This window comes from Anguilla rostrata, chromosome 8 (genome assembly GCF_018555375.3).
Source record: "Anguilla rostrata isolate EN2019 chromosome 8, ASM1855537v3, whole genome shotgun sequence".
Lineage (NCBI taxonomy): Eukaryota > Metazoa > Chordata > Actinopteri > Anguilliformes > Anguillidae > Anguilla > Anguilla rostrata.
In genome coordinates, this window is record NC_057940.1 from 27,711,999 (window position 1) to 27,732,341 (window position 20,343).

Genomic DNA, 20,343 nt, shown 5'->3' on the forward strand with positions numbered 1-20,343 from the left:
TCGTAAACACATCTTCGCTAGTTCGGTTCCTTCTCCTTAGCACCCACTCAAAAGGGCCGGCACACACTGCACATTCTGCGTATCAGTGTAAGGGAAAGGTCAGGCTCCTCAAGTTTACACAAGGCTTCTGTGCTATTGCTGAACACAGTGACAGCAGACTCTAAGTGTTATTGCCAATAAAGATAAACCATAAGTACATAGTGGATAGCTGTTACCTTAAAGTAAAGTAGTTGCTTTAATTGTCAGTGCACCATATACTTTCTTAAACTCAAGAAAACGCATATTGAAATCTTAACTACTGCAAACAGAATATTCATTGCGTCAACCTTTTAAAAAAAATAAAAATTCAAGAAAAAAAAACCTATCCAATGCTTTCTGAATGACTTTGACTTTGAAGTAGCCTTATAGCCAGTCACTGCATTTCACACACCACAGTGTCATACTGGAATATATGCAGCCCGTGCTGGTATCATATCTGTGTTTCAGTAACGAGTGCGTGTACAGACTCCAGCCTCACCCTTCTCATCCGCCTCCAGCACCTCCTGCAGCATGCGGAAGGTGCTGGACTGCCGGGGGGCGGCCCGGGACTCCTTGTTCTCCTGGATCATCTTGTACACCTCCGAATCCCGGTCAAATTTCTGCATGCTGAGGTCCGAGCTGGGGGGGGGGGGGGGGTGACAAAACAGCAGACATGGCGCAGTTCAATATCCAACACCCAAACATAAACACGATTGCAATCTTTATAACCCCCGGCAGGGATCGGATTACATCCTGAGGTCAATGAATTGAAAAGCAGGTTCTGGCATGGGTTCAGTAACTGCTGCACACATGAGCCCCCAGTACCTACTGTACAGGCTCACTCTGCATCCTACACCACTCGCTTTCAACGTATCAATTTCCTGTTCATTTAACTTGGGTTCAAAAGGTAAAGCAATACCTAGATTTAGCCCACAGACAAAAGTAATGAAAATACGTGAACAGCACCAGTTATAAATCACAAATACCATCCACAAGAACAAATCATATCAGTTCCACATACAGGGCGCATATAGATTCTTCACAAACCAAAACCAAAACATTACTTGTTTTCACAGAAAACAATCGCTTTCTTCCACCTTTCTTTCCACTGAGTTCATCCTGTCTACATGGCTGGTTTACAGTCTAAGAGCACAACTGGTTCACAGTATATTTTCTATAAGAGCAACAGTATTTTCTGGAAGAACACAGTAGCTTTCCAGTATAGTTTCTAAGACGATGTTATGTTTACAGTGTATTTACTATTCCAAGTAAACAAAAGCCGGAATCCAGATAGCCAGGTTTTCACTGACTAGTCACCACAAAAATGTTCACTTGGTAAGAGCATGATAGGTTTATAAAGTACAGCATTTCCTTTAAGGTCTGCAGGTTAGGTTTCCAGATGACAATCAAGCAGCACAATCACGACACGTCCATGGAATGAGCAAACAGAAAGGGGAGCACGGCGAGTTTGACCACAGGCATTCCTGGGTGGAAAGTCACCATACCAACGCATGATATTACTAGATATCATATACAGACTCTTCTTCATACACGCATTCCTGAAGCTATACCATATAACAATCTTACATTACTTAGATTGCCCGGAAAAATGGCCAAAACCCAATGACCCCATCTGGCTTCATTTTTTGTTCACGATAAATCAGAATCTCTTGAGGGAAAAAAAGTTGGAAACCTTTCACACCTCAGCCACTTTCTCATTAGCTAATTAGTTCATTAACAGGCATTAAAAGTTGCACAGCACATGAGATTTTATGAGTGGATACTGTACCACCATAGCAGTGGAAACTTCATGTTTATGGCAAATTCCTTGCTTGAGCAAGAGTTTATCGTGCTATACTCCCTGACTGTAGTCCTCCTCCCCCAGCTACCGGACACACAACACAATGGCTGTTTGCTCATCAGGGAGGTGTCAGCAAATCTTAGTCTCACAAGAAACTAAAACCAGTCGATCCAGAACAGACCGCCAATCAAGAGGCGAGGTATGTTGCTTTGTAACTGCAGCCAATGGCGCTTCCTGGTCTGCAGAAACACTGACCCGCAGTAGATCACAGAACTTTGTCAAACCAGACGCTATTGGTCAGTCACATCTTCCTATCCGGTCAGTCACTTTTTTGTTGTTGGAAAACAAATTAAAAATGTGGAGAACAAAAGGATTTTTTATTGGCCCTGGGGGATTCCTCTGGAAATCTTCCAGCCTGTCAGAGAGCCCAGGAGAGGAGCCGAGGAACAGGAAGGGCCGTGTGATTGGCTCCTTGGCGCTGGGGGGGGCGGGGGTGGGAAAGTGGCTAGTTAATGGGCTGCAGTCACCCTCAGCGGGGACCTGCGTGACACGGTAACACGCTGATAGCTAACACGTGTGCGTCGAGGCCCGGCCACTTCGGCCTTGTTTTGGAGCGGGCGCTGCTCCCAGACCGCGCTGATGTAACGTTCCTGAAACCGGAGATCACAAAAGGAGCCATTATAAATCTTCCAGCGAGCTCCACGCTCTGATCCATTCCTTGCTTCTTGCGTGGAAGAACGCTGTTCAAATTGAAAACAGACCGGCAGTGACTCTCAACAACCCCCCCACCCCCAGACTAGAAATCGCTGGAAATACCATCACCGCCGATAGCAATCCATTCTCCTTAGCACATCCTCACTGACATTCGGACTTGAAACCACCTGAACACCTGGAGTCATGTGACGCGAGCACAGAAGCCTCGGTGCAAAGTACGCAGCCCCACACGCATAATGAGTTACACAGGCGGACATTGACTGGGAAAGAGATCCCATGTTCATATTGCTGACAACACAGCACAACAGACCTTAAACCCTTTTCAGTGCCAAACCTGCTCAGATATCCTCAAGTTATTTTTTATGCGTATGATGTGTGTATTGCTGCAAAATGCCTCCGGTTTAATTTAATTTAACATTGTGAATGAAGAGTACACTGTGCAGAACTTTATTGCTAGTTTCCTCAAAATGACTGAATTGGTCCTAAGAAATACTCTTCTGCATCCAAAAACCAGCTTTTCATGTTTTCATTTCCCTCTCTGGCAAAATGAAACTATCATCATGTTCTGTGAAAGTATAGGCTAGCAAACAAGCCCTGAACGACATGGAGTCAAGACACAGAAAGAGAGACGGGTAACATCACTGCTCAAAGTTCGCTTTTTATCCCCTCCACAGTCTAGATTCAGGGTCAGTAACACTGGCTTTGCCATGTCAAAAAATTTAATGACCAAAACCACCTTTTTCCATTGCAAGAAAGTGCTAAAAATTGCTGCTTCAAAAGTCTTAACAAATAAAATAAATCTAAAACAACTTACCTCAGAACCAGAGTGAGAACAAAGGGAGAAATTTCAGTGCAGCTGGCTCTGCTTTGCCGTGCGAGAGTAGGGTTTCTGTAGTTGTGTAGTCTGGTGTGGCAACACTGCGTGTGCGCGCGCACACACACACACACACCCCCACACACGCACGCGAGTACTAACACAGAGATACGCCCACACACACACACACACCTCGTCTGTCCCAGGCAAGACAGACACAGTGGAGAACAGCAAGTCTACAAGAAAGGTGTGCCTTTGGGACGCCTCTCATTGGCTTGGTCGGAAAGGGGGCGGGCCAAGAGGGCCGCTGAATGTCCAATAGGCAGAGAGGAAGGCAAAAAAAAAAGGCTTGTTGTGCAGTCAGGGGAGCGTGTGGAGGGTGGGGGGCCAATTGGGGGAAGAAGAGAAACCCTTTTCATGAAAAAGAGGGGAGGCTGGGCCTTGAACCACAATAACTGAAGCATGCGCCAGACAGCCAGGAAAATAAGCAGCTACAGACACATAGCGATCCAACACAAAGGCCTCTTCCACAGCTTAAAGTCTACTACACACAGACTAACACGGGGGGTCCAGGGAGGGCCTGCTCTGTGCAAAAGGACTGCTCTTCAGTGATGACAAAGAATGTTTTTTAATAGTCTCTCATTTTTCTGTCTTTCTTAAGTCCCTAAATGTCCACATCCCTGCCAGCTGCACAGTTACAGGTGGAGGACTGAGAAATGCAACAGCACATCCATCTCCCACCATCTTCCAGCCCTGGCCAGTCTGAATCTCCATATGGCCTGAACCCCACCCACTGTTAATCACTGAGTGGGAGAGCAGGGAGAGACTGGAAACTTATCTGGCCAGGTTAGTGCATGATGTCAGACTGCTGACAGCCTTTCCCATAGCTACTGGGCTACGTAGCTGGGCTACTGGGAGTAAATTTAAAAGGACTGCAAGGATCTCAGAGGAGCCCCACTTAAGCATGCGTCATAAATTACAAACAGTGTTCAAGAGCTGAACGCCCCTACAGTGCATCTTGCCTCCGTTTCCCTCCCCAGTGAGGATGATGATACTGACCAAATGAGTGACCTCCTTGTATAAGCGCAACACTCAGTAAATAATGGGCAGTAAAAGCATCAGCAGTGATGTTATCAGAGGTGTGCAGAGGCAGCACTGTCTGTATCTGTATCTGGACAGCCAACAAAGGCTATGCTCACACAGCAGATAAATGTGGTAGTCACTCCTCATCGGAGTGTTTAATCCTGTTCATGCGCAGTTCGGCTGTGAAACAGAGCGACAACCGCATTCTCCACCTTAAGTCTCCTGCCTGAAAAATTCAGGAATTGAGAATTTGGGTGTGGATGTGGTTAGTCTGAGTCGTGTATGTTCGGTTAACGTTAGCAAATTCATACGAACATACAACGGCTCTGTCAGCAGCAGTTTGTCATGAGTAAACGGATAAACTCACTCCCGCTGTGGTTTAATTTCCAAATGAATGTAGTACACTTCCTAAACATGCCACGACAGTTGTAAATCTTGTCATGGCTACAGATGGTATTTACAGCTGTCACAAGATCTGGTTAGACAGTCAATCCTGTTACCTTACATACACTGGGAACTCACTTCACTTTGCTCTGCCATAATGCGTACAATACAAAATGATACTCACTCTCAAAAATGAATACAGTTGTCATTCCCAAAAAATGACAGTGTGAACATAGACAAAATTGTGGGTTCTGTTCATTTTGCTCTGCTGTTGAAAAATGAATCTGTGTCTTAAGAAATGCATTAAACTGCATTTTACTGCACACAACAAATTACCGTGATTTCATTTTCTGATTAGAGCTCACTTTTCCACAAATCTCTTATTCGAAATATTTTCTACAAATCATTGGTCAACTTCAGGAATAAAAAAAAAATCAGTACACAGCACACTGCCTGTGCATTCCTGAATAGGGTGTTCCGGTTATGATACAGCCCTAATGGTCATGTTTTGACGCACTGAGTGCAAGAGGAAGGAATGGGTGCGAGGGATGGGGGGGGGGCCTTACTTGCGTCGGGGGGAGGCGGAGGACTCTCTTTCGACAGGGCTGTGGGGAGAGTAGCGTCCCGGGGGGGTGGGGGTCCGGCTGGATACAGAGTTGCTCCGGAAGTCTGGCGAGGAGAACTCCTGGAGGAACAGAAAGACACAGAGAGTCAGAGGCCTGACCTCCTCCATCCCCGTCCTCACGCCTCACCAGCACTGCAAATAAACTTTTTATTCTCTGAAGTAGAAAGTCTTAAGTTACTTTTTGCTTGACAAGTGAAACTGTCTTACCCCATTGGAAAATCTTAAAATGAGTAAAACCATTTCACCTTATTGGCAATATTTTTGTCTAATTTATAAAATAAATGATTTTAAGACTAAACATAAGACTAAAATACTTGTTAAGATTTACTTATTTTTGGTTTTTTCAGTGTGTGTTCAATGAGAGATGTTGGTAACCAAGGAGCAGAGCTGGGCCATGCGGTGAAGGAGAGCTGAAGCAGCATCTGCACGTGTAAGTGGGACACGGGCTTGCTGAAGCAAGGCTGGGTGCTAGCACGCGCCTCGCCAGGTTTTGTCTACGGATATTCCGGCTGACTGCCTCATCAGCAACAGGAAGGCAGCAGGGGGCTAAGCACCCTGTACAGGTGAGAGACCAGCAGGCACGCAGGGTCCAGCCGCAGGGCTGCAGCCACAGATGGTAAAACAGAGCAGCCCGTCTGCATTACGAGAACAAGAAGGGCAGACAGGGTCAGAGAGGACTGACTGATGTGCCGCGGTGATTGAAGAAGCAGGTGAGACGCAAACATCTTCCAGATGCAGAACCCACACACACACACACACACACACACGCACACACCACTGCCTTCAACCAACAGGCTGCAGACACATTTACCTCCTCTCTAATTCAGAGGGCTAAGTATATCTAAGTGTCCCAAATAAAGTTTAATTCTGACTTGTTTTCTGCCTTGTCATTGCTCCACTCCAAAAGTAGAAGCTTCTGTTCCACAGGCCGTTCCCAGAATCCTCTGTATCACCTGTAATTAATCTCACATTCACATCCCGGCCTTCGCACAGAAACTGCGTCAAACTCATTAGCCGTTTATCGCTATAATATCTCAGCAGGGATTCTGACTGCAGGCACGATGCCTGCGAATGGGCTGCATGGTAACAGATGTCGGGAGCTGACTGTTTATTGTTCTGAAGTTGATGGACCGAGCCAAGGTCTATTTCCGTGGGCCCTGCATGGCGAAAATCAGGCATGGTTATGGACGACAATTATGTAGCAACCGTGAAAAAAAAAGCTGTTTTATTTATCTTTGAATGTCAAAAGTTTCCAATTGTGTACTACGTGAACAACTTCTTCACAGAGAAAGATGAATTAATAGTTAAGGATATTTGTGGCCACACGAGGGCGCTCTATACAGAATAAAAGTTGAATTCTCTGGCAAGCTGGAAGTGAACCCAGACGCTGACATCCTGTTTACCGACACTGCCATCCTATGCTGGCCCAAATAAAAAAAGACCGTTAATTAATATGAAACCCGGGAAATACGGGTGAATGAATTAGACCTGAATGTACCGAATTCTCCAGGCCTCAGTTTGGACAAGGACACGACGAGCTTTCCATGCACATCAACCTCATTACCGTTTGGCGCTTCCTCAAAAGCAAACTGAGCCAGGCTGTAAAACATCAGCACTGCTGAGTGTTTTATTCAGGAGAGTGCTCCTGAATGCGCTGCTGTCGAGTGTGTGTGTGGTATGGGTGTGTGTGTGTGAGTGCGTGCAGGAGCACTCGTGTCTGAATGTGTGTTCACACACTGTGTCACACTGTGATCGGGCAGCATCGCGCCCGCTCATGCCACCCTGAGTCACAGTAAGTGGAAAGACACCACACAGGCTAAGGCTGGCGGACAGAGGGTATGTTATTTACCAAAATGTCTGACTCTATGGTTAAGTCACACTAGGATGCTTTTTCCTAAATAAAAGCCAGAAATCGGACATTGATGCTGAGCAGATATAAATGCACCCTGTCCCTCAGCACAACTCCCAGCATGCTATGCTCACTGCTGAGCAGCATCCTTTGTGTGATGTCAGAACACGTCCCTCCCACACTTCCTCTACCTTCTCTTTACAGAGAACAGGGCTTACAGCCTGCGGGCACCCAGAAAACCCATGAGAGAGAGAGAGAAGACCTAGACAGAGAGAGCGTGAGACACATGCACAGAGAAAGAGAGCGAGAGACAGAGGGAGAGGGAGAGAGAGAGCGCTGACTTTCTATGAGAGAGTTCCTGCTGCTGTGTGGTGTCTCAGGTGTACGTGTGACCCCTGTGGAACATGCACCCAGGCCCCACTGTGCACCTGGCCCACCCCGGCAGCACCATGAATCAGCTCAGACACTTTTACTGTCAGGAATCCCAAGACAAGGGTTTACTTCAACACATTTATACACAGACCTGCTCAAGAACAGAGCTGCTCTCTTCCCTCTTTTCTTCTCTCTCTTGCTTCTGTTTCAGCCACAGACACACACACACACACACACGCACACACACATGCACCCACACACTCACACACATGCAACTTCCTCTCTGTGGTTACGTGAGCCTGTGCTTCACTAATGTGCTCAGTTGCACATTAAACATTCTTAACAGCAAAACTTTATTTGGGTCAGACACATTAAATTACAAAAACATCCCCACTGTAAATAATATGAATAATAGAGATGCCTTGGCAGACCAGCAGGGAAGCTGGACAGCTGAACAGGAAATTCAAAAGCGAATGTTAAACTCAGGGCAAGCGCACAATTTAACATAGCACACTGACCGCCAGCCAGATGCAGCACTCGCACAAAAAAAGTAAATACACAAACCCTCTCCTTAACAGGGCTTCTTATCACGGAAAATTAAACAAAGAATCGAAAAGGCATGAAAACATTTCCGGTCATCCATTAGGAACAGTGCTTGTTTAATCAGGGTTAGGAAGAGAAGGCAGTGGGAAATCGGGGGGGGGGGGGCGGTTCAGGAGCCTCAGGCTGGCCCTGGCACCCTCCCTGTGCACACGCAACCCCGACGGGCAGAGTTGCCCTCTGTGTCTGGGTGGGCAGAGTTGCCCTCTGTGTCAGGGTGGGCAGAGTTGCCCTCTGTGTCTGGGTGCCAGCGTGCGGCTTAGGGCTCAGGCATTCACACTAACAGTGGCCAAGAACTCTACGTCTCCGGCACCCGATCCCAACGTTTCTGCTCCAAATTGCAAACGCCTTTCTTTGCCTTTCCTTTTTTCCCCCAGGGCCTCGGCATAGCAGAGCTCCAGCCAAATGTTTGTCTTTGTCACGGGAAAGTGCACTGCCACCGCATATACGCATTCTTCAACAGGGTATCATTTCATCAACTAAAGGACCACATTTCAAACTGCTCTGCATCAGCCATTATGAGTTATGAGTTCAGCCCATTACCGCCTTACCAGTGAATACGCCAAAATACACCACTCATCATATATACCAGTGGGGCCCCCTAACAACCCATAACTGCACCCAGTAATAATCCCATTCAATGTGTCCTTGGACTCTTCTGTCACTACATTCATACGATGGTTCATCTTACTGCTCTGCCTGCCACACCCATGCAGTCTTGCACAGCTGAATTCAGACTCATCCAGAGAGTCCTGCGTCCAAACCAAGCAGTTAAGCTGCCATTTCTGAGGCCTCTGATTGTTGAGTGATCTTGGAATCTGGTGTGGACAGCAGAGGACGGAGAAAAACAAAAGGGGGGCTAAAGTAATAAACGCGCAAACGAAACAACGCGTGATTAATGTTTCGTTTGGTCTGCCGGTCGAGGGTCCGGCTCTGACAGTTGGCGGAGGATGGAGAGGCGCGCGGCGACCGGCCTGTTTTCTTTTCTGGGCTGACGGCCTTTTATAGAGCTGGCCGCGGCGTCTCCTTGGGGACGCCCGTGCGCCAGGACCCGGGAGCGGGGTGCAGCGAGGCCCCGTCGCCGGAAAAAGGTCCCGTCGGAGGAGCGGGGGCTGTTTGTGTTGGAGAGGCGGGTCGATCGCAGGAATGCAAGGGAGGACGGAGTCGGGGGGAACGGGGGACGGGGGGACGGGGACGGGGGGGTAAATCAATGTGCAATTACTCCCGGTTCCTCCGGCTGGTGTGAGGAGGAAGCCTTGATTGGGCTCCATCTCCACTGTAATCAGCTTTTTTCCGAAATGGCGCCTACGGCATCAAAGTGGCATCCACAGAAGGGGGGGGGGCACCAGGAATGCGGGCGAGGTATTCCAAAGGCCACTTCAAGCGCTGCAGTCACAGACAAACTAAACCCAGGGGGAGTGATTTGTTGGCCATGCAGAGCTTTTTTTAATCAGCCACATAAAAGACTTGGATTTTTCCCCCTCCAAACACTGGATTGTTCCAGGCTTCTCTAATTTTAAGTTTCTCCAGAAACCCTTAAATGTGCAATAATAATGGTGGGGGTGGACCACAGGTAATTAATTTCAAATAAATAATGTTGGAGGCATTTTAATAGGCAGACAGAGGACAGGGTGGGGTGATGTTCCCGACAACCAGCGAGCAAAGAGGTTATTAGCATGGTCGTGATTGACAAAATAACAATCATCAAAGTTTCCCACCACTGGTGTCTCTAGCAGCGCTGAACTGTACTGCTTCCACGAGCTCGGCAAGTCGTTACACGACACTGGCGGAGTAGGCTGATTATGCATCGAATGTGACCTTAAGGAGATTGCCTGCGAGGGCCTGGCTTGGCCCGGTTGGGTGCGGCAGATGTTGTGTCAAGCCTGCTTTATATAGCATAACCAAAACAAAATAGTTTGTCCTATTGGTTCTTAACCAATGTTTTGGTACGCTACATTTCATTCAAATTTCTGGCCTGTGCTTTGACACAATAAGGACAACACAAACTAAAGTGGTGACACCCCAGGAACAGACTCCAGGAACTCCGAAGATGAGACGGTTACAGCCGGTCCAATGAGTGACTATTTTATTTACCAATGTGCACACGGAGAGAATCTCAAAGGCAGTCCAAGAGAACTGAAAAACTTCCTGATATATTCACCTTTATGGCCAAAAACTGGCTGAAACCCAATATGCCAAGTCATACCCATAGAATGTACCGACCGCCAATTATTTCCTTCTACACTCACAATCATCCCAGTGTGTGGCCAACTGATTTCCTCATCAGTGTGTCCTTCTCCACCCCTCCCAATGTTGAGGTGCCTGCTATCATGCCACTTCCTCAAGATAGCTCAACGTTGTGGCCTTGAAGCAGTGACGCCCGATACCTATTGGTTCCCAAACATTAATAAGATGGTGGAAAACCAGTGAGATCATAAAGACAGAGAAGAAACCATAATTAATCCCAAGAATCCTGGGCCTAGGCCCGTACCCACTCCAAGATAATCAGGTCCACCCTGGTATGGCATGGGTGAGATCTATACAAATGTCAGGCTAAGTGATGGACCATAGAGCAATCTTCAATGCTAGTTCTCTAAACTGCTAGTTTCAATACACTTGAAAACAACTGCAGAAATACACGTCTTTGAGATAAGGGTTAACTAGACAACTTTGCACACAAGCTTGTGCAGACACACGCATACACACACACGCAGAGTTCCACAGCCCCACCCAACAGCGGAACACTAACAACTCTGATTACCACATGGCATGTGGAAAAAATATGAATCAACAAGTCTTTGACATGTGTGCTGGGAAAAAGCAGGCGAGGAGAAGAGGGAAGGGGTGGGGTGGGGTAGGATGGGGGTGGCGAGAGAAGCGTTCGATTCTGGGCTTTCGAGCCCTGTGGCTGGGAGGGTTGGAGCCTCCATTTAACGAAACCACAAAGAGCTCAGCTCCAGAGCAGCCCAGAGTCGGCTCCCCAGCTGGGCTTGGGGCCCTGGGCAGAATTCAGGTCTAGAAATATGAAAAACTTTGTGTTTGCATGCAGAGGGGACAGTGGGACAGACCAAACACATCATCCAGCAGTCGCTTATGGAGTCACTGTGTGAGGGTTTCTAAGCGGCAGGGAGGGGAACAGGGAGTGAGGGTTGGCTGAACCAGTGATTTGTAAGAAAATGGAAAATGATAGCACGGGCAGGGGTAGGGCAGGCATTCGAGACAACGGGCACTGGAACACCAGACTGGCACAGCGTGAGACAGGAGCATGGGCATTGGCACGTGCCGGGGTGGGGGTTCGGGGGTGGCATGTCTTCTGCAGATCGACAGTCCCAGGGGGGCCGTTTTTAGCTTTGGGCGCTTTGCTGTCTGAAACCTCCAGGGTGCGTTACCCAAACAATTCCATACCAAGCCTGCGATTACAGGGCACGGGCTGGCCGAGACGGACTCGCTGTCGTTTTGATTTTATTTCTGGATCGCATGGGACTGCCAATGTATGAAAAGTTGTAAAACGTCCCTTCCCTTGATGTAATCATCACAGGCCTCCCCCGCAGCCCAATGCCTGCAGGGAGGGATAAATGAAAGGCATGAACCCCCCATCCAGTCTCAGACATCCAGGGAGGTCTGGGGAGCTTCAGATCTTTCAGATCTTCTGCCCACACAGTTCCCCCACTCTCTGCAATTACACCTGCTGTATACAGCAAACAGTGCAGCCCACACGCTAAGGCACAACAGTCCATGGCGATGGGCTCAAGTCACTAAATGGCACAGCATTGAGCAGCATTCAAAAACTGGGACTAATGCTAAGCTTCAGGAGCATGCTCTTGAAGAAGGAATCCTTGTCAGACTAAACCAAAGGGAAAACCTAAGTCCCTTTGGATGTGTAAGAATTACGCTCCAGTCATATGGCTTTAATCTGGTGGATACAGTAAAGAGTGTGGTAAACTCCTCAGATCCTGAGACTTCTGAGTGTTGAGCGACGGTTTTGCAGGGACCTCCAGGGAAAACTCCGGAAGAAAGCGGGACCACGACATTGAATTTGAAGGGGTGGGTTTAGGGGGACCTCCTGCAAGCTGCTGGGAATGAATGGGACCCTGTTGTTGGGATTAGGAAGGTGGGTGCAGGCAGGCCGTGGGCTCACATGGCAGGGCTCGCATCCCATTAGCATTGTGGCCACCGTAGCCCGAGAAGATCCAGACATGCTTGAACAGCACTACTGTGCCATGCTTCCCTCTCTACCAGAGTGCCAACCTTTATCCACTGATAATAACAAGCATATTCCCCCCATATCCCCCAATAGACGCCAAGACCGAGCTGCTCGGTTGCAGACTATGCCTGATAAAAACCATATGTCAGAGATAAGGAGAGAAATTAACATCAGGGAGAGGCAGAGACCATCTCTGTGAGCTAGCAGCAGCAAAAACCCACAGATCAGCCAAGTAAATAGCCCGTATCAGTCCTGGGAGGGCCGAGGTTTGTCTGGATTGGGACAGGATTGAGACGGAGTTACAGGGTTGCATGTTAAATGAAAGCCTGTATCCCTCAGGAGGAGCGGAGCTCAGAGGGGTTAGCGGTGAGAACGCGGGTTCCTCGAGCACAGGCAGCGCTCTCGTCACCAGTGAGAGTTTTGCCAGTGAGATGACAGGACTGTCTGACTGACTATGTGCGAAGTACATCGCTTTCATTGCTGAACACACACCAGGATGCCGCAAGCATAATGTCATCAGACTGTCTGAATAGGCCTATGGAACACTTACGGACACACTGAGCTCCAATTGTGATGGAGGGTGTGTGTCTCCTCAGTTCACCCTCTCCCTCACACAATTTTAATTGTACTGTTTATTCTATAAACGAAGTGCATTGTTAGAATGAGATACAGTAGGGTGAATATTACCGAAGCATATCTAAAACTCGATCAGAAACAAATAAAAAAATCAAGAAGCTACTCACTGATTTCATGACAACATGAATAACCATAACCATGTACATTAGAAACCAGTGCCTATAGCATACTGCTGTCATTCAGTCATTAGACTGTGGTGTATTAAACAGAATAACAAGTTTCTCCATTAATCACATCCAGAGACCACAGTCTTAAATCATAAATATTGATGATAATTTTGGAAATAATGTAAATGACATAAGAAAGAAGCTGGCAATATGTTGGTGTATTTCTGTCACTCAGACTCATGTCCTGAGAAACCATTCTCCCATCCACCTCCACCTCCCTCTCTCTCTCTTTCTCTCCCTCCCTACCTCAACAGCCCAACCTCCCAGTACTCCAGTCAGACTAAAGCCGTCTCATGTGACTGAGACTGGAGGAACAGAAAAGGTCTCTCAGTGGTTTCACACGGCCACAAGCGACCCAGCCTGACTGCCACTTACAGTAATGCCAGTTTGGCTGGGGACTGTGAGGAGGGGCTGGCCTGGTGTTTTATGCATCTTTAAAGGGGGCGCTATGAATAACACGTTGCCTTTCAAATTAACTACCCTTTTTTTTCCAGCTGGCACAGGTTATCAAACTCATTAAATATCTGGACTTCATTACTGTGTCGTTTTATAGGTGGAATTGCTACATTTAATTTATCATCTCCAGTATCCACCCTCATAAATTCAATGTGTTAAAACAAGAAATGAAGTCACTGCCACATCTGACCTAAAATAAAAGCAAGTCTTCATAATATTGACTAATGAAGGTAGACAACTTTGTTCAGTGACAGGATGCCTGACCTTTCATAGATGCAATCTGTGGTGGATAGTCACGACATTGAAAGGGCTGGTTGAACAAACTCTAAAGAAATGGCTAGCTGAGCCAGAAGACTTCAGATTCTTGTAGGAAGAATATGTTTCCAGAGATGATAATTTTTCCCAGTTTTCCACCAGGTTAGTCCTTGTCTTCTAGTGTTGACTTTATGAGGCTGTTGGAGACTGTAAGGTACATCAAAGCACCACCTGGTCTCTTTCACACTGTGGCTTACCCTGATCCAAACACATACTCACAGAACTGTGGCAAATCTGCCCAAGACCTCCAATTCTTTCTGGACACAAGGACTAATTACGTCATGCTGGCAGTCATCAGTTCCATTTAATTGGCCTGTGGTTGATGACCACATCCAGGTAGCTACTTCCTTTGTTTATGGGCCCCAAGTGATTCATGATGAACAAAAGGGCTGCAGGAACCTTAAGCTAAACTCTACAGGGAGTTTTGAGAACATGTTGAAATCACACCGACAAAGATGAGGTTTTTCTGCGGTTTTAACTCAAGTCAAGCAGCCAATTTTTCAGTTTTTCTTGGGAGGAAAAGTCCGCGGCAAAAAAAGAAAATAGAATATCCACATGGTTACCTTGACAACAACTTGCAGAATGTTGACATACCGCTCGCCCGCTTTCTTAAACCGCGCCCAGTGACAGAAAGGGCCCCGTGTCCTGGCCAAAAAAAGCCCCGTAAATAGGGGTGCAGGACGAGCGCCTGGTCAGCGGTCCTGGGGGCTTGGAGGGCGGATAATCTGAAGAGCACACGTTTGCTTTTCCAGTTCAGAGGAAGGAAAAACAACCGTGGGACCGATCTTCGGGGATGAGCGGAGGCACACTGCCCAGCCGGGGGACCACAAAGAGCCCGGCCTCACTCGGTAGAGCCAGCGTGAAATGGCTGGCTCCTGTTGGCTCCCGGCTGTGATTCCGAGGATAAGAAAAACATGCCCCCCCCCACCCCCCCCCGTACCGGATTAGCCTGGCCCCATCAGGCAGCGCACCCCAACGGTGCCAACCCAAACAGCCTCTTTGCTCATGTCAGCCCTGAAATAGCACGTCAGGCCTGAGTGGAACTCCTCAATCCATTTGAACAGGGGAGCATTGGAGAACGGGCACTGGGGGGGGGGCTACTGCATTAAAGATACTTCTAGAAGGAAGGCATTTGTATTCCTTTCTCTTGTTTAAAAACATACCGCCGTTTAGCAGGAGTTTTGAGTGGACTCCAAAAACAGCGGCAGATATTTCTTCTTCTGCGTGCCAACCTCCCATTTCCGTTCGGCGGTAACGACCGCAGATTTGGGCTCCGGCTTGCTGCACTCCCAGATGGAGCCAGGAGCCCAGCAGCTAGCGAGCAGGGCAGCCTGCGGGAGACGGTCGGCTGGCTGCTGCACGTGCAGGTCTAAACGCTGGTCACCGTGCAAACTCAGCCCACCTTACAGGGACTGGGTACTCCGGTCAGCGAAGGGGCCTACGCAGGGCTCCTCTGGAGGGAAACATCCTACGCGGGTTATTTATAATTGTCCTTTCTCTGCACAGGATGAGGGAAGCTCACCAAAGCAACCCTCAGGAACCTCATAATCTGGCTGCCGCAGCCCAGCTTTGGGTCCTGCCCCCAAGAGCACGGCATTCCTTGAGAATGATGTGGGCCGGCTTCTTTTGAGCAGGGATCTCATGGCGGTCGCTTCCTGATGTTATATCCAGACGCGCGTACCAGAAGGTGTCCAGCGGCCCCGGCGACAGGCCTGCTGAGCCAGGGCGTCCGGTAACTTCCCTGAGAGGAATCTGGGCCGAGACCCAAGCCTTTCCTATTTGCTCCTCTCTTAGCTGGCACCGCTCTTACTTTCACCGTGAGCTAGTGGGGAATCAGCCGACAGAGGGCATCAACAGCCGTTAGCGCGTGACAAATACCACGGCGCTGGAATTATTATCCGCTGAGACCACCTAATCAGCGCCGAGCATTTCAGAAAAGCAAAGCGGGAAGAATGTGATTTACATCTACATTCCAAAATCTGAAGGAACACAGGCAACGGAGCCAAAAGAAAAATCCTCAGAGAGGTGAATTGTGGGCTAATGAGTACGAAGGCATGGAGTTACTGTCATGTCATTTCTTCTGCTAAGCTCATGATCAAACCCATCAAGCAGCGGCAGAAGGCGCTCCTCCACAGAGCCTGACAGCGGGGTTAGGCTCTGTCCCGCTCCGTTTCGGTGTTCGGGCAGAAACCTGATCTCTGCAGCCATTGTGCATGTGAGAAACGTGTGAGCGGACGAGGCCCCCGGTGACAGCACCAGAATGGTGGCCCCTGGGAGCCGGGCTGGACCCGGGACAATGGGCGGCCCTGTGCTGGCGGCGGGGCGGGGGCCATCAGGAAGGAGGGAGGAGCGGGGAAGTCGGGAGCTGCCTGGGAATAGCGGAGGGCTCCCCAGTGTCCATCCCATCACCCCCCCACCAAACCACCCAGCAGCCTATCTCTGCCAGCCTCCCTCACACAACAGCGGGTTTGTGAGGGGGAGAAAGCCAACACCAGCTTCCCAGAGCCCTTGCCATCAGAGCCCCTATTGTACAGCCTGCTTTCTCAGGATATTCAAAACCCCCACACCCCACTCCACAGCCCCCCACTAATGGAGGTCTAAATGGCGACCCAGTCACGGGTTCCCACTCTCCACGCTCTCTGGGCTGACGCCGGGTGGAAAAACCCTTTTAGCGGCTTTTTTGTGAAGCGTCGATCACCCGATACGCCGCGGAGCGGACGTCCACCCTACGGGACACAGAGGGCCCAGTCAGGAGAGCCGGGGCCTTTTCAGCGCAAACTGAGCGCCTGTGTTCCCGCGGGCCGGACCGGGACAACGCGCCGTGTGTGCGCGGGGCCCGCCGCTTCCCAGCCGCTCTCCCGCCGGGAGCGCTGAAAGGGCTCCACTCATTAAGCAGCGGGCGCGGCGCGGCGCGGAGCCCCGTCTCTGACTCAAATGAGACGACCTCCGATTGAGGGAGACCCTGGGCCGGGCTCATCCAGAAGCCATGTCCTCACTTCAGAGGACCGGCTAACGTAGGAGAACACACAGCTTTTCAGTCGGGTTGGCCCAAACCCACAGGCCACTGAAGTGACAAGATGAACACCTTCACGACAAATGTAAATGAACAGTACTGTGCAATGTTGTAAGGATGGGGGAAGGAGGGCTTGAAATGACTACCCCATAACAAAAACCCAGACTCCGTTTCTGCTAATGCTCACCTCCATTCCTTTCATCACAGCTGTCTATGGTTCACCCTGGGTAACCACGTAGGGCGTAGCACTTTGTATCCCAAATATTTGCTTGAACGCAGAAAAGAGAGAAACGCCGGAGACGACACTGGAGGGGAGAGAGGGGGAAGGAATGCAGGGACACCCAACAGGGAGGTGAACAAGCACATGAGGTATTTCAGTCTCAGATGAAAAATGAGAGAAAGAGTGAATAGATCTTATAAGGGTAAAAGGGATGGAAGTTTCCTTTCCCCCTACAGAAAAAAGTTCTCAGCTCATTGAATTCCGATTACTGGCCCACCTGTCTGCACAAACACCCCAGGCATTCCAGCCGATCTCAGAGTGGGTGATCTGGCACACGCGTATATCACTCAGCATTCCTCAGACCTTACTGATAAGAGCTTCAGGACCCAGACAGCTCCTAATAGCTGCCGCACTACGTGGTTTATCTCCTGTCTTGTTGAAGTGTCTTCAAGGCAACCCGCAAATGAATATTCCACTGTGACACCTGAAGATGAACTTGTATTCTCTGGGACCTTGAGGTAATCTTCACACCAGATCGGAACATTGACTCATGTCTACAGACAGCAGCCTGGCTAGGAACTCTGCCTCCCCGGCCTTTTCCATTAAATAAGCAGTAATTCCTGCGACTCTGGCAGCTCCATTACGGCTCTTTGGACTGTTCAGCTGGGAATGCATCAGCGTTATTGTGTTTTTGAAAGATTAGACTTCAATTGGGAAGAAAGAAAAATAGGTACCCAGACTACCCACCAGCACCTGCCTAAACTGGAATAAGTCAGAAAACACAGCCATGCAATTCTCTAGCAGAAAAGATAGATCGACAAGCAGAAAAAATGCCTACCAGAAAACACACACTTCATTAAAAAGGGAATGTTCAAAATGTTCATTAAAAAGGGATTCCAGTGTGGAAAACACTCGTGTTTTCCACGCGATTGCCTCTGAGGAATTATGGGAGAGCTTGAGTGGCTGGCTGTTTTGACTGAAATGCACAGTGAACATGAACGTCGTGACATCTGAGGATAAGTGCTGACAGCGTTAGCTGCTTAGGCCAAGCAGTGAGAACCATATGCCCATGAGGAGAATAACAAGATTTGCAGCTACTTTTGATGTGCCTACATCTGTGCATGTGATTGGGGGGAGGGGGGGCAGCTAAGGTCCTGGGGGTCCATGGGCTGCGGACTCCTTTGACATGGCGTGAAATGATGTCGGGTCCAGCACAATGTGACAAAAAGCATCTGTGTCCACTGAAGCCTCACACAGTCACTGGCTTGCCAAAACTGCCCAGACTGGCGGCACAATACTGTAAATATGTAAATTGTACAAGCCTTGAAGTGCACATGAAGTCTGGCATTTCAAATTCTGCATTATCCCAGGTGTGACATGGTAGTTTAAAAAACCTACAACATTCCGTCAGATGAACAAGCACATAATATGGAGATCGATGTCCCATCACAGGCAGCAGGCTTACAGTTCTGTTTTCCCACTCAATTTAATCTCTACAGCACTTATAAAATTCCAGGAATTCCACAGTTTTTCCTCCCCATCCATTTAAGGCCTTGTATGTTTTTCCTGTCCTGTCATCTCCCCTGTTGTGTCTTCTGGGGCATTGCTGCTGTCGACTCGAGAATTCAGGCATAGCTGAAATGTCTTGTGATGAACTTTCCCACAGCGTCCCCCCTCCTTTAGCTCGCTGAAGTCCTTCCACGGGCTTTGTCCCCATATTTTTCTGCACAAACAGCAAATAAGCACGACCCCGAGCGCAAACCTGCCAATTACCCTCAAAACCCACACTCAACTACCAAGTACGGAGGGAGGCTGTATTAACGAGTCTCTCTCTTAACAGATCACAAAAAGGTCAAGCTCATTGTTCCCCGGTAACAATGACAATTCCCTCCCTCGCGGTAATCCTTGCACACACCGCTTCCAGCATTCACCCCAACGTAATGTCAGGTCTTTGTAAAAGCAAGCCCTTTCAAAGTGACCTTTCAGAGAGCTATTCACCTCCCCTGCTCCTGTCTGAAACTGGTTGGCAGTCTGCCCATCTAACCCAGCCTTCCTGGAATCCTGTGCTTTATTTAGGCTAGTTTAGTTAGCCTTTCTTTATAAACGTGCAGGTGAGCAGCGGGAAAGCATGCATGGTGCGCGCCATCTAATGAGATGAGGCACGGCAGTGTGGTGAAGCAGAGGTGCACAGCGGTGCTCAGACCACTGCAGACGAAGGACCAGCGTCTCCACCATGTGAGGCGCAGTACCTCCAGGACTGGAGGGGCAGGTTTTGCGGGAGACTCACCTGAGAAAGAGGCCTGGAAAGACTGTAGTTGGGGCTCTTCTCCACTGGGGACCATAAATGCACCTGCACACTATAACCAGGAGAGAAGCCAAGCAAAGGGTGGAATCAACATTTCAACTTGAACACCAAGCTCACATGAGTTACTGATCGGGTCCTAATTTATGGGGAAGGATGTGCTGATCTTGGACAACAGTGTGCACTGGTCTGTGAGATTAGCTATTACAAAGCCTGCATGTTAACAAGTCATAAAGTCTCCACACTGCAGGCAATGACTTGCTTGTCCAAGAACAACCTGAACATCGAGGCTTTGTAGCTCCATCCAATTCCATGCATCAACATAAATAACAATTTCTTTTTGTGGCAATTTCAAACACACAATGATGCTGTATTCAAATTTAGCCCTCTGATTCGTCCAATCACATCTCTGCTTTGATACACGAGACGATAGAGAGAGACACAAGACACGAGCATCCTCCGATTCTACTGCCCCGCTGCAAAGATCTCGGCACTCAGGACCACATAACCCTCCAGGAAAAATAACAAAACGGAATGAATCAACGCTGACGTCTGGAATGTGTCTGTGTTTTCAAAAGGTTACATCTTTATTTTCCCAGTTGAGAGCGGGGAGGGGTTGGCAGAGGAGCAGCCCCAGAGAGCGGGCCAATTCACCCGCGGTAAAGCGGCGTCTGAACTGTGACCCTGCCGGGCGGCCCAGGGGAATTCCACACATCAGACAGCGCTCCGAATGTTCTGCTGCCCGGCCCTTTGTTGCTGTGCACTTAAAA

General features: G+C 48.8%; 1 protein-coding gene across 2 annotated transcripts in view; it reads right to left on the reverse strand.

Moving 5' to 3' along the window:
• Positions 1 to 20,343, reverse strand: part of pdlim2 (PDZ and LIM domain 2 (mystique)) — a 43,805-nt gene that overhangs the window by 3,482 nt on the left and 19,980 nt on the right. For both annotated transcript variants that reach the window (XM_064347506.1, XM_064347504.1), the window contains exons 6-8: positions 19,559 to 19,628; positions 5,381 to 5,499; positions 518 to 657 (exon numbers count right to left, since the gene is read on the reverse strand). In XM_064347506.1, coding sequence (XP_064203576.1) covers positions 518 to 657; positions 5,381 to 5,499; positions 19,559 to 19,628 — 329 coding nt within the window. The remainder of the gene's footprint in view (positions 1 to 517; positions 658 to 5,380; positions 5,500 to 19,558; positions 19,629 to 20,343) is intronic.